This window comes from Mytilus trossulus, chromosome 2, assembly GCF_036588685.1.
Source record: "Mytilus trossulus isolate FHL-02 chromosome 2, PNRI_Mtr1.1.1.hap1, whole genome shotgun sequence".
NCBI classification, from domain to species: domain Eukaryota; kingdom Metazoa; phylum Mollusca; class Bivalvia; order Mytilida; family Mytilidae; genus Mytilus; species Mytilus trossulus.
In genome coordinates this window covers 86515854-86530802 of record NC_086374.1, presented here as the reverse complement: position 1 = coordinate 86530802, position 14949 = coordinate 86515854, and the positions used below count along the sequence as shown (strand labels likewise).

The following is a 14949-nucleotide window of genomic DNA, read 5'->3' as shown; positions in this document are numbered from 1 at the left end:
TATTTGGCACAACTTTTTGGAATTTTGGATCCTCAATGCTCTTCAACTTTGTACTTGTTTGTGTTTATAAATATTTTTGATTTGAGCGTCACTGATGAGTCTTATGTAGACGAAACGCGTGTCTGGCGTACTAAATTATAATACTGGTACCTTTGATAACTATTTGTACATTTGTAAATAAAATTATTTCATACTATAAATTAGTCTTACATGTTATTGTAAAATTATTTATACTAGTTATATTTAGTTGAAAAGATGCTTTTTTCTCAGAGTTTTTAGAATAATTCTTTCTCAAATGTATACACTGGTACATTTGTACATTTATGTATTATAAGACTCTCAAACAAGTAAACTTATTTAAAGATAAAAATAGGTTTATATATATCTTAAATGTATTGCATTTGTGTTTGATTACTGAATCCTCTTTAAAATTCAGGCCAGTATTTTATATTACCCAGTATTGCCCAGTATTACCCAATAAAACCCAGTAAAACCCAGGTTTTCCCAGTATTTCCCACTGGGCTGGGCAATACTCATAAAACCTGGGGTTTTGCCAACCCTGATAAAACTGGAGCCTTATAGCCACATGCACTGGTTTTTTTTTCTAAATTGATCTTTTCGATATTAGAAATGAAGAAAATCCCGCTAGAAATAAACCATCGCCGCTAAATGAACCTTAGCAAATGCAAATGACATAGAAAAGTGTGTTAGTTTGTGTTTAAATTGTCATTTTTTCATACTGTCATGCATCTTAAATTTTTAAATTATTATCACAAACATAATGGTAGTGAATGAGTTGCGCATACCTATCACGGGTTATTATTCGTTGCGATTTGATGCTCTGATAACAAATGAATGTCAGCCAGTTGTTTCGAAAGGTTGTGAATGATATATCGTCGCTGGGCTTCCAAAATGTGGTAAGTTACTATATTTAAAAAAAAAATCAAAAACATACTATCAAAATTCGGTCGAAATGCATGCATCTAAACCGTGAAATTGATTTTTTTTTGTAAATAGCAGTAAAATAAAAATTTCATGATTACCCAAAAACTTAATTTATTTTCACAGAAAATAAGAAATGTATAAGTATTTGAATCCAAACGCCATTATACGTCAATTTTGAAGTTTACATGCAACATTTTGGAATCAAACTTTCGAAATTCGATTTTTTTATTGGTCTAATGGATTGCTATTTTGGAATATCAAAGTTTTCCTTCTGTCAAGTTGATTTGTGTCAAAAAGTAGTTTTAGCCAAAAAAAGTCATATACGACATATTGGAAGCCCATTGACGATATGGTGATAACCTTATGAAGTCCATGTTTGATTTATTTTCCTGTAAAATACTTTACATAGAAAAAAAACGTTATTGCAAGAAATACACAATATCAATAAAGATTTGACAGCAAATTGCTCATGTTCATGACTTCAATATGTGATAGAAATTTGTAAACCAGACAGAGAGAGATAAAAAAATTCTCGAGTCGATTTCAAAAGGGTCTATGAAATACTACACAGAAAAACAGAGATTTTCACAACACGAATCACACTAAAAACACTTAGATGAACTCACGAGAAGACCTTTTCCACTATACTCACCCCTTGATGATTATTAATAATAAAGTTTGATAAGAAGTCTCATATAGTGATTCCGTAATCAGCTATTATATACTTAGTGATACCGTAATCAGCTATTATATACTATTTGTTGCATTATCTGTGATTTAGAATAATAACTCATAAGAATAAATAAATTAAATTACTCTCTTTTGGGTCGGTAATGTTTTAGAATAATAAATCATTATCTAATTAATAACTTACGTTCTCCCGGGTCGGAAATGTCCATTGAATCAATCTGTTGTTGTGTATTGGCAATGTCATTCAGAACTTCTTGATCTTTTTCGAACGTGTTCGCGTCTTCTGAAGTTTCTTCTTGCTTCTTTGTTAAATTTGTAGAAAGAACTTTGGAATCTGTTGCAGTCTCCTCTGTTTTTATTCCTTAAGGCATATCATTGAATCATGAGCATTTAGTAAAGGTTAACAGTATATACTGTCATCATAGATACCAGGATTAAATTTGTATTTACGCAAGACAAAGACTCATCAGTGACGCTCGAATCCAAAAAAATAAAAAGGTAAAATAAAGTACGATTATACTTTAATACACCGGACGCGCCTTTCGTCTGCATAGGACTCATCGGTGACTCTTTGAATAAAAATATCTGGAAAGGCCAAATAAAGTACGAAGTTGAAGAGCATTGAGGACCAAAATTCCTAAACGTTTTACCAAATACAGCTAAGGTAATCTATTCCTGAGGTAGAAAATCCTTAGTATTTAAAAAATTCCAAAGTTTTGTAAACGGTTAATTTATAAATATAATCATATCAATGATAATTTATATCAGCACAGAAGTGCTGACAAGTTGGGTTGGTGATACACTCGTAGAAGTAATACTCCACCAGCAGTGGCATTGAGTATGCCATCTTTAGTCTACATTTATATTAATCATAAAACAAAGTTACAATTATAACAATGGTCTGCGATAGATTTTATTTAAGTTTATGTCCTTTTTTTTTGGTGATAAGGCTCGTCATGCTCTGTGGTACTTTTGAATCACTGAGTTCATAGCTTTGCTTTTTGGCCGTTCTAGCGATGCTTACTCTAGAAAGAGCTTTATTTGTTATCAAATATTTCGTTTCTAGGTATGTTCACTTTGTGTTTAGATATAAAAGATGTGGTGTGAGTGCCAATGAGACAACTCTCCATCCAAATAACAATTTTAAAAAAAGGTAAACCATTATAGGTCAATGTACGGCCTTCAACACGGAGCCTTGGCTCACACCAAACAACATGCTATAAAGGGCCCCAAAGTTACTAGTGTAAAACCATTCAAACGGGAAAACCAACGGTCTAATCCATATATAAAAAAAGAGAAACGAGAAACACGTATATATTTCATAAACAAACGACAACTACTGTACATCAGATTCCTGACTTAGGACAGGTGCAAACATTTGCAGCGGGATTAAACGTTTTAATGGATCCAAACCTCCTCCCTTTTTCTGAAACACTAGCGTAACATCACAACATACAGAAACACACGATAAAATATCATTTGGCAGACTTAACTCAATCAAAAAACGTAAATTAATAGTTTGTTTATTTATCAGTTCAGTGGTTCTGTTGTTCCGTTGTTTTCCTCCTAAAGTTGATTGGTTTCCATTGTTTTCGGGTTGTGACCAAGATTTGATTCAGTTAAATCAATTTATTACTATTGAACAGTAAATAAAAGAGGGACGAAAGACACCAAAGGGACAGTTAAACTCGTAAATCCAAAACAAACTGAAAACGCCATGGCTAAAAATAAAAAAGACAAACAGAAAAACAATAGTACACATGACACAACATAGAAAACTAAAGAATAAACAACACGAACCCCTTCAAAAACTAGGGGTGATCTCAGGTGTTCCGGAAGGGTAAGCAGATCCTGCTCCACATGCGGCACCCGTCGTGTTGCTTATGTGATTACAAGTCCGGTAAATAGTCTAATTCGGTAGGTCAAATTCATGAAAGGGAAGGGGATTGTAGTTACGACGTAAGGAACATATCCGATATCATTTGTGAAACGGTTATTCCATAACGGTCAACCAACTCGTGATGGCGTCCGTAAAATTTACGAAGGGATGATTTCAACTTCACCATTTGGAACTGTTGGTTTAATAGCTTCCTTGTGAGCAGTAACCCTCTATCAAGAAAATCATGATAGGAAATGCAAGCACGGGAATATCGTATCAATTGGGAGATATATACCCCGTATGCAGGTGCTGCTGGAATGTTGCTACTTAGAAATGGAAAGTTCACAATTGGAAAGCTGAAATCATCTCTTTTGTCGTAAAGTTTCGTCTTCAACCGACCCTCATTGTCAATTTCTAGATGTAAGTCAAGATATGAAGCCGACTTAACTGTATCTGTAGTATCCTTTATCTCCAATTCGATGGGATAGATGCGATCCACATAGTCACCAAATTTTGAATTGTTTAGTGAAAGAACGTCATCTATATAGCGGAAAGTAGAGTTAAAGGATATTGCTAACTTCTTATCTTTCTTCCTAAGAAGTTCCTGCATGAAGTCAGCTTCATAATAATAAAGAAACATGTCAGCAAGTAGAGGGGCACAGTTTGTTCCCATTGGGATCGGTTTCAGAGAATTTTTTGTTTGAATCAGAATGATTCTTTACAAAGTATGATTTATCCCTCCCTAAGACAAGATACTTGTATCTACGTTGGCCATTCTTTTTTATGAAGCAAAGTAATACCAACTCTTTTAATTTGTCTTTTAGTTTGGAATGTGGAATACTTGTGTAAAGAGTAGAAAAGTCAAATGTTTTAATACTGTTATTTATTTATTAGACGCCAACAATTCGTAAAAAGGAGTTTTAGTTTTACATTCAATTAATACAAATGATGCAAGCTCAGTCAATATAACAGTTTTATTTTAGATACGTTGATAAAATTTTCAACGATGAACATTCCTTTTCCCTTTTTACGTTAGGACACATAGCCTGTGAGTTTCCTAATAATTTGATTGTCCTAAGCAAAAATACGAGTGTCACATATAGAGCAACAATGATGTCCTCCAATCTCAAGAGGGAAAAACTTACAATTTACGTATCTTTTCATTCTTATCTTAGATTAAAATAAGAAAATATATGTTAATTATTGAAATAATATATTATACTCAGTTTGAAGGAAATCTATTTATTTGTTTTTTCGTATAAAGATAAATTTTGCTTGGAATTATTCTGCAGTGGAAAAGGGAAATGTACTTTGTTAAGTAATAAGTATTATTAACTAATCCAAACAGTGGATCAAATAAACAGCAGTTTTTTCAAATACTTTATCTTTTTCTACCTCAGGAATAGATTACCTTAGCTGTATTTGGTAAAAGTTTAGGAATTGCTGGTCCTTAATGCTCTTCAACTTCTTATTCTATTTGGCCTTTTAACATATTTTTATTCAAGCGTCACTGATGAGTCTTACGCAGACGAAACGCGCGCCTGGCGTATCAAATTATAATCCTGGTACTTTTGATAACTATTGTAGACGAAACACGCGCCTGGCGTATTAAATTTTAATACTGGTACTTTTGATAACTATTGTAGACGAAATGATCGTCTGGCGCAAATATAAAATTGCAATCCTGGTATCTAGCATGTGTTTATATACCGCTGTTTAAAAGTCATAATCGATTGAGGGAAGACAAATCCTGGTTTCAAACTAAAACCGAGGTAAACACATCAACTATAAAAGGAAAACAACGAAATAACAGAACTCAGAAGTGCAACAAAAACAAACAACAATGCAACATACATGTACATTGAAACAAACTATTAACAGCATGGCCATAAATCCCGACTTGATACAGGGCATTGTAAGAAAAACACTTATTTCATATTCTAATTTGAAAAGGAAGCATTACATATGTTCTAGATCATTATTTGGTTTGTACAGTAAATAACATAAAACTGTTTGTCATGGTTAGGCTGTGCATCCTTATTTTTACGGGAACGTTGATTACTGTGCCCGAAAATAGTTCTCGTAAATTTATCGACGCCTTAAATACACTTAATTCAAAAAGTTACCAATATTCGACACTGAATATGCCTTTGAATGTTGTTTTTTTGTTGTTGTTTTTTTTGTTATCAGTAATGACAGTAAATTAAAAGCAAACTAAACCCATCAGAAGTTGAATGTGTACTGATAAATGCTTTATGCTCTGAAGCATAATTTTTTATTATTTCGTTCTTGGCTCTGTATTAGCTGTCAGTAACTGCGAGTACTATCAGATCTGTGCTTTAAGTGTCATTTTATTGTAAAAGTATCCGGCAACGTCCACTCGGTGTTTTTGTATTTCTATTTGTATCCACCTGATGAGTAAAGCAATTTTTTAACTGATTTTTACAGTTTGTTCTTATGTTGTACTGTTGAAGAATTGCCACAGGTAAGGCGAAGGTTGGGAACCTTTTAACAAGTTTAATCCCCAATATTATGAACGTGCATGTCCCAAGTGTGTAGACTGTAATGCAATGGTTGTCGTCGGTTGTGTAACATTTTTTTTTTTCATTATTTTGTACCTAAATTATGCGCTTAGTATTATAGTTTGAATGGTTTTACATTTGCGATTTCATTGCCTATTTAGCTGACTATGCGGTATGAGCCTTGTCCATTGTTAAAGCAGTGTGATGATCTTTAGTTGTAGTTGTTAATTTCTGTGTCATTTGGTCTCTTGGGAAGAGGTGTCTTATTGGTAATCAATTGGTTTTTCAACTATTTATGATTATATTTTTCACGATTATTAAAGTTTAGTTGAATAACATGGCTTAAAAAACATTAATATACATTGCACATTTTTATCTGCTTACAGTTGACTATATATTTGTAATTGAAAAAAAAAAACATAGAATTTTACAAATGATAATTTTGCCAAATGAACAGCTATTCAATCAATTATTTGATCTATATCTGGTAATTATGATTAATTTATAAAATATAAATAAAACATTATTTTTTTTAATTTTAGTACTTCAACATACCTGATACACTAGTACAGTACACATCTATTGTAATATACAATGTTTCTGGTATACGAGTGTCGATCTCACAATCTTCGAATATATCCTTCAGGAATTTTCCTATTGCTTCAACTAGAGCAGGTTTATCATTAATTAGAGTCATTGATGCTCTTGTCGTTAATATCAAACATTTGAATTTAAACCTTACTAAATGTAACTCATCTTCAGACCAATTTGCATCTTTGTTGATTTTCTCTTTCAGCTTCTGTTCTATTTTTTCTCTATTCCAAGACGACGGTGTTTCGAGTCTTATTAAAATGTCATGTTCTGAAGAAGTGTTCTCGCCTTTTCAATAAAAAAAATAATTGTATTTAATTGATTAGTATATGCATAAAACCACCGTGGTACCGAAAGAATATTTTCAGATATAAACACTACACATTTTAATTATAGTGTACTACTCAAATTTTGATTAAAATGGAAATGCGAAATGTGTCAAAGGGAAAACAAGCCTACCAAAGTGTAGAAAACAGTCGATGGTCACAATTTCTAACAAAATAACAGTTCTAATGCCCCCTCATTGCACATATTGCATTTGGGGTGGGGGTATAGGAATACTTATGTTGATGCTGGATGGTGCTAGTTCGTGAATACAATTTACAATTCGCGTAATGAAGTGCTGCAGGAGTCATATGAAGTATGATAATAGGACCTGCAAATTGATCTTGTTGTCAAATTATATCTGGTTAGGTCAAAAGGTATGTGTAAACGGATGTGTAGGGTTAAAAAAAGATAGTGATTGCCATTTGGTTATCCATGTATACTTTTTTCTTGTTAAAATCTTGAATGTGTTTTACAACTAACACATAATTTGATATAATTCTACCTGCTACACTTGTCCCCTCTTTAGAGTCACCATCTTGCCGCTTTACCTCAGAAACAGTCTTCAAATCTCCAAATTGGGCATATAAAAGGAAATCTGAATTAGAATTAAAACCAAAAACCTGATATGTAAATAGTATTAGTCCTTTAAAATAAGCAGCCTTCGTATGCCCACATCGTTTGCTTTCAGCTTTTTTGTCGGATACTTTCGTTGAACTACGTGGTTTACCATTGACAGTAAAACAAATATATATATATATATATATATTAAAAAACACATCAACGGAGGACGATATGCACCGACGAAATCTTCTAAAATGGACCGGGCCAATTAATGTCATGTACTTGCAACTTAATAATATAAAAAAAATATATAAAACAGTAACGTTCTTAGGGATAAATTATAACAGCATACAATGGTTTTATTGTGGATGTTTACTAATTCTATAAGTTGATATTGTTAACACGTTTTTAACAAACTGAAAATAAATGTTGACATAGTTCCAATGCTCTATTTTCGAAATAATTATCAATGGTTATTTTTATAAAAAAAAACTTTACTTAAACGTTTAGGCATGTACCTACATTTATTTTAACATCAAAGAGTACATATTAATTTCAATCATAGTACCTAATTTTAAATTGATGTCTTTCATATCGTCTCCTTGTGCTCTCAATGTGTCAGTATTTTCCTTCTGCTGTACTGATACTTGTTTGATAAATTCGGTAGACTCGGCAATGGCAGTCTGCAGGGGTTTTACACCATTTAGAACGTGATGCAACTTGAAAACAAAAAAAATACATTACTTTTAGAATAATTATGCTCTTTTTTTTATCATTTAGGTAAATTACAGTCTAGCTTTGAAGTTTCTATCAAGAAGTAAACCAGTTAATAGGTCAGCAATTAGTTATATGTTTTACAATTATTTGACAACACTTGAAAGAATGAGAACGCCCATAATTGGCAGGACAGATATCAACTATTTCGTTTATCATGTCTTTTTTTTTATTTCGACTATATCATTATTTGTCGTTGAATAAATTTTTCGCCAAATGTTTTTTGCTGGGAAAATGTTTTTTAAAGTGGTATCGACCCAGTGGTTGTAAATTTATCATCATAGATATAAGGATTAAAATTTTGCATTTACGCTTGACGAGCGAAAGTGAACTTAATTAGGCGCTATTTTGTATTTTGGTCAAATTTAGTATTCTATTTTTGTAGGTCCGAACACCACCAATCAGACGATGATCGAGGTATTTTTAAAAGTGAACCAAACCATACAAGTCATATAAAAAAAGAGGATTCCAAACATGTGTCCACATACAAAACTATATGTTTTCAAATAGATAGAGGGATTCAAAATTATATGATTATTGATCAAACAATTTCATAAAATCACGAGTTGGTAAAAAGTGGGTACGGTTTGGCTATGGTACGATTTGACATAGATCCACAGCGACATCGTGCGGAATATTGTGGCACTATTTCATCTTAATTATTTTGTAAAACTTCTTCATATGTAACTTGTTCATTTTTAATTTGAAGATTCAAAAATTGTATTTTCACATTTAGAAGTTACAGTTCAGAAATCAAGATATGAAGAAATCCATGTTTCGGATGTAAAAACTACAGGTTAAAAAATAAGGAATAACATTTTACAAATTAAGAAATTGCATGTTACAAATTGAGAAAATGCTCTTTACCAATTAAGAATTTGTCTATGTTTTAATTAAAAAAATACTAGGTTTTGATAAAGTTTAATTATGTCCGGCACTATATAAAACATTCACATCACATGTCATTCATATAAGAAAATGACCACCACTGGAAGTTAACCAATCAAATTTTCAACTCTTTTTTAACTTAGTTCAATCTTTAGTAACCATATTATGTATTATTATGACCCAGAAATGTTATACTGCAATGTGATGTAGAATTAATTACCTGAAACTGTCAAATTCAGAGTATTTTTTCGGGAGCTTATTTCGAATGCAACCGGTTGTGATGTTCCATGATTTTGTGGTATTTCACCTAGATATATAAGTACATATAAGTCAATTTTACTAAGTTCTCGATATATTTTCATTTTTTTCTAGACATATTTGTGAAGAAGAAAAACATGCCAGAAAATCTATCAATTACAATGACTTACATTAAATATTTCCGATGACCTACGACCCGGTATTATTTACCTCTGAAAGGTTTTCTTTTGATTTCTTAACAATGTCCTTCAAAGCATCAATAAAACAAGCAGTGAGTCTTTCTATTTCTCGTCGAAACACTCGCACAAACGAGACTCCTATAATACCAGCTAAGCCTAAACATGCTACCTGCATTGTGTTCCACTGTATCTTATAATGTGTTTCTTCTATTTGACCATTGCCAAGATGGACTAATATATTGCGTACTTCCTTGAGATCTTTTACCCATGCTAACTGTTGTGATGGTAGGGAACAACAGTGGTTTACAATTGCATACAATAATGTTATGTCCACATCTTCAATTGAAACGGATGTTTTCGCAGAATATTTACATAAGCAATGTTGCGATATGTGATTACCACGCCGCTGGACATGATTTGGAGGAGGAGAACACGTATCTATGTAAAGTAACTCAAATTGACTCTTGAACAAATGTCCTCTCTTAGAAGCTGCAGCCAAAGACAGTTTTATACACTCACAACATTGAACTGTTGGTTTGAACTCATGAAAAAGAATATGCTTATTTCTCGTATCGTCCAAAAAATGTATGAAACTTGAGTTTTGTGAAAGTTTGTTTTCAAAAAACAAATGAAGAATGTCAATAGCAGGACCATAGGAAAATGCTAACAGCTGAATATACCGTTGTCTTTCCTCCATAGATAATTTATCTAAAAAAAATAAACAGAATGTATAAAAGCAAAGAACAATCGCTGAAAGATTTTTAGGCAAAATGGCAATCTATATGAGTAAGATTGTTTATCTAAAAAAGTAAAACGGGAGATTTATTACATCTCTCCACAAGAGACCAAATGACACAGAAATTCGACTAATTTAATAAACGCGGAATTTTTGTTCTGGTAGAATTAAATTTCACAACTTTGCCATATGGAAAATATTCTTTTTTTTAAAGTATGTTCGTAAAGTCATGTAACTGAATTGTTTTTCCTTGTGTAAACATCGACAATTGGTAATTACAGCAAATCTTTATAATTAATTCAATCTGCCGTATACCTCATCGTTAACTACTTAATCCTCAACATAGGCGGATCCAGGGGGCCCTCCTTTCGTGGGAAAAATTTGGTTGATTATATAGGGAATCACTGAAGCATGTATGGAGCCCCCCCCACCCGTTGTGGGCCAGTCAGCGCCCCCTCTCCCTTTAGGAAAAGTTCTGGATCCGCCACTGTTAAATAAATAAGACTCTTGTTTATTCAATAGTCAAAATACACTTACTTATTTGGTGACCTATATCTGTTAACTTCTGTATCATTTGGTCTCTTATGGAGAGATGTCTTATTGGCAATCATACCACATCTTCTTTTGTTTTTTATAATAACAGTTATCAGTCCAACAATGATTAATGCTTCCATGCGTATTATTAGCAATTTTAATAGGAAGTTATAAGCCTTCTATAAATAAAGTGTTTTTATTTTCTGTTTGCTAAAAACAGAGACAATAAGCAATATAAAAACATGTCTATATTGCAAATACAAATACACATATTTTTATTGGCACAAACGCATTAACAATAGATGGTAAAAACCTATGGTATACATATAATCAATATTAATTGATATGTTACAATGAAAAATTAAATTATAACATATAATGCTAGAATGAAACGTTACATATTGATGTATCATATTAGTTCACTATTATTTATATCTAGACACTCTGATATGTTAATATGTATCATTTTATTCTGGTATCACCTAAGTTGAACAAAGGTATACAGAAAAACACATTAGTTTACAGAGGAAGAGGAAGACAGTGTGAGTTATAATGCTGAGCTATTGTTAACCAAGAGAGATATATTTTTCATCAGTGGTAAGGTTACGCTGTATTTGAATAAGAAATATTGCGTGTCCTCAACTTCCCCATTTCTACAGATAGGACAGTATCTTTCCTCTATGTGTTAAGATGTCTTCCCCTTTTAATCATTAAAAAATGTGCACTTATGCATATTTTGCATATTGCTGCTCTATCATTTCAATTGTTAAGGGAATCTTTGACCCATTTTGTAGACTTGACGAAAGAAAGAGAGTTTAGAAGATTTCTAAATGTTTGCATTTTGATTTTGTCATAAACGATTCTTTGTTTAACCTGTCTGAAGTGCTTCTTTTTAAACATTTTTTTCTACAAGATATGAATATCCTCTTTTTTTGTAAAATGCATTTAGTTTTTATGATCCAGGGGTTTGAAAACCTTGTTGCACAGAAAATTTGATTTACAAGTGTATTTTCTGATGAGGGTATATGCTCTAAAAATATTTGAAAATACAATATTATTGTTGAGTGGGATTCTAACATGCTCAACACGACATGCATCATTAGAAGTTTGCAATGAACAACAAGTGCTTCTTTGATTAATTTAGTGCGATGTTTTTCAAAGGTTTCAGAGACCCTTAAGGACGAATAAACGCATATTCACAGCAGTACATAAGTAAAGGTGATATTAATGTATCAAACAATTTTTCAGGTTGTCTTCATGGATTATTCAGACCAACAGTTTCTTTATTTTGAAATAGGCTTTTATTACTAGTATATTATATATACATATACACATTCATGGAGCGAGAGCCGTGGTGTAGTGGTTAGTGCATCGGACTATATATTTCGAAAAAGAGTAGGCTAATGCCGCTACAAGGCAGCACTCGCACCCGCAAAGTGGAAAGGGATTAATATAAGTTGCAAAACTTGTTTTCCAATCCACTCTAAATAAATATGTTTAAACTAATTCATGGATCTACAATATGGCATTGCACAAGATCACGTTTTTCTCTGACTGTTTATGACGTCTTTATGCTAAATCCATTGGATGTTAGATATGTACGGATTGATAATTTAGTCTAAGATGGATGATTTTTTATAAGTTGTTAGAGGCTTTGAAATAGCCGTCAGTTAACTGCGAGTATTCACAGATCTGTTCCTAGTGTCTTTTTGTTGTTGGGATGTACAAGTACCCGGCCACGTCCACTTTTATTTTTGTCATTCTGTAAGTTAAGCCTCTTTCAACAGATTTTTATAGTTCGTTCTAATGTTGTACTGTTAAACCACTGTCACAGGTTAGGGGGGTTGGGATACCGCTAACATGTTTAACCCCGCCACATTTTGTATGTATGTGCCTGTCCCAAGTCAGGAGCCTGTAATTCAGTGGTTGTCGTTTGTTTATGTGTTACATATTTGTTTTTGGTTTATTTTGTTAAATATTTATGGCCGTTAGTTTTCTCGTTTGAAATGTTTTACATTGTCATTTCGTGGCCTTTTATAGCTGACTATGCGGTATTGGCTTTGCTCATTGTTGAAGGCCGTACAGTGACATATAGTTGGTAATTTCTGTGTCACTTTGGTCACTACATCCATTATAAGTAATACATGTGTATTAGCCATGAAGATCACCTACAACTGTATAGATTTTCCCTGTAATATTCTTGGGCCTGACTCTTAAGTTTGCATAAACTAAGCAAAATTTTACCACTATTATTAATGAGTTTGGGGTCAAGATTATTTCTCGGCATTATTTTAGCAACAACTTAATGACTTTCCTCTATATAGATTTGTTTTCTTAGATTCATCAAATGGTCCGAGTACACAGTTATCGTCCTTTGATTTTCGTCTTTAGTCCTTTCAGTTAATCGATCACCCCTTCCAAATTTATGTGTCCATATTTTATACCTCAAATATCATGGAGGGAAAGGGGGAGGGGGTGAAATGACACTGTAATAAAATTTTGGTCATGAACGATAAAGTAAAGTAGTGCCGGATTTGGTCCAGTTGAAAAAAAGGTTTAAAATTAGCGCTTCGGGAGATGATAAAAGATTTCAAGGTCCCCCCATAACTTGAAATTGTCCATATTTTTGAGTTGGAGCCGATGAAGTTTTCTATTATTTTGATATAATTTGTCAGTAGTACAACACACTGTTAAAATATTATTGAAAAAGCGCAGGTGGGATTTTTTTTTCCTTTTTTATAAAAGAAATGCATTGTGTAGTATACTCGGACTTAATGTGACATAGTCAGGTTTAGTATTTGTGTATGCATGAAAATATCATTGTAGCATGATATGTACTAAACTACTATACTTTAAACGATGTTAAACCAGTGAAGTGGGTGTGTGGGTATGCTAGTTACCACTGGGGGAAAAAAGGGGGGATGGGGTAACTTCGATATTTTTTTGGTAGGGGTGTGCCATTTTTGCATCAAAAAATGTACCCATTTCAATATAACATTTACTGAAATTCAGTACCTATAGTTATATAAATATTTAAGAAAGAATGACCTATACTAATGTACTAGTACATAATTTATTTAAAATAAGACCCATGCTTATATAAGCACTAACTCATCATCACTCATAATTCATAAATATACCAGCTACTCTTAAGTTTTTATATATGAATTGACATCGTTTGGTGCACATATATTTTATCGTTATATATACGCATGAACTGTTATATTGGTGTGTACATCATACCCCAAATCAATATACAGTTATCAAACATTGCATTTTAATATAGGATGTCATTAAAAAGGAGGGTCATTTTAATATAAAATATCGCAAAATTATGACCCATATTTTTAGCACATCCCCGTATAGTTAGCCCCCCGCACCCCCCCCCCCCCCCCCCCCCCCGTGCTAGTTACTTACCAAGTGGCAATAATCACTGTCAGATTATTGTGGCTTCTAATAATCTACCTCGTGAAGGAGCTGTGTCACGGTCACTTTGTAACACACATCTGACATATACCATGGGTTAGAACAGGAAGCCTTGTTTTATGTTAGATCACTTCAACTAAGATTAAAATGACTTGTGTACGCGTGTAGTGTATTAATTTCATAAATGTGTAAAAGTATGAATGTTTTATTAGGACAAACTTGTGACGTAGTCGTCTTGGGAAATTCCTTTTAAAACGAAAGCAAAAAAAGTTGAAAACAAAAACAATACATTATTTAGACTTACTATGTAACTATATCTATAAAAACAATGTTTCCTACAATGACATATATATCTTTTTCTTCTTTTTAGACGCCAATGATCAATGAAAGTTTTTAAATAGAAATCGGATTTCACAATTTATTTATAGATCGCAGCCATATGTACAGGTTATGAATATAAAGAAAACATAGAAAGATCACATTTTTCGTTACAATAGCTTGAAGTTTGACCTTAACATCTCTTAGAGTAAAGTTCACATTTCTCAATTCAACCTTGCTTCATTTAACCTATTTCTAACTTCGGACTTGACATTTCACAGTTACAACGGTGACTAGACACTTAATTAATTCAAAATAATG

At 32.5% G+C, this 14949-nt stretch overlaps 1 protein-coding gene across 1 annotated transcript; it reads right to left on the bottom strand.

Moving 5' to 3' along the window:
* Nucleotides 1–1799: 1799 nt before the first annotated feature.
* Nucleotides 1800–14526, bottom strand: LOC134706062 (uncharacterized). The gene is made up of 6 exons (XM_063564772.1): nucleotides 14302–14526; nucleotides 9646–10322; nucleotides 8084–8234; nucleotides 7457–7549; nucleotides 6592–6915; nucleotides 1800–1996 (listed from the first exon to the last, which is right to left on the bottom strand). Exons 2-6 carry the CDS (start codon nucleotides 10309–10311, stop codon nucleotides 1800–1802), a joined length of 1431 nt encoding a protein of 476 aa, XP_063420842.1. The 5' UTR covers nucleotides 10312–10322; nucleotides 14302–14526.
* Nucleotides 14527–14949: the final 423 nt, after the last annotated feature.

Excerpts from the sequence above, each read along its gene's own strand:
- LOC134706062 (XM_063564772.1), bottom strand. The coding sequence starts at position 10,311 with ATGGAGGAAAGACAACGGTATATTCAGCTGTTAGCATTTTCCTATGGT. Across the intron at positions 8,235-9,645 it reads CAAAAGAAAACCTTTCAGAG|TTGCATCACGTTCTAAATGG; the intron begins GTAAATAATACC and ends TTTGTTTTCAAG. Across the intron at positions 1,997-6,591 it reads GTACTGTACTAGTGTATCAG|GAATAAAAACAGAGGAGACT; the intron begins GTATGTTGAAGT and ends ATATGCCTTAAG.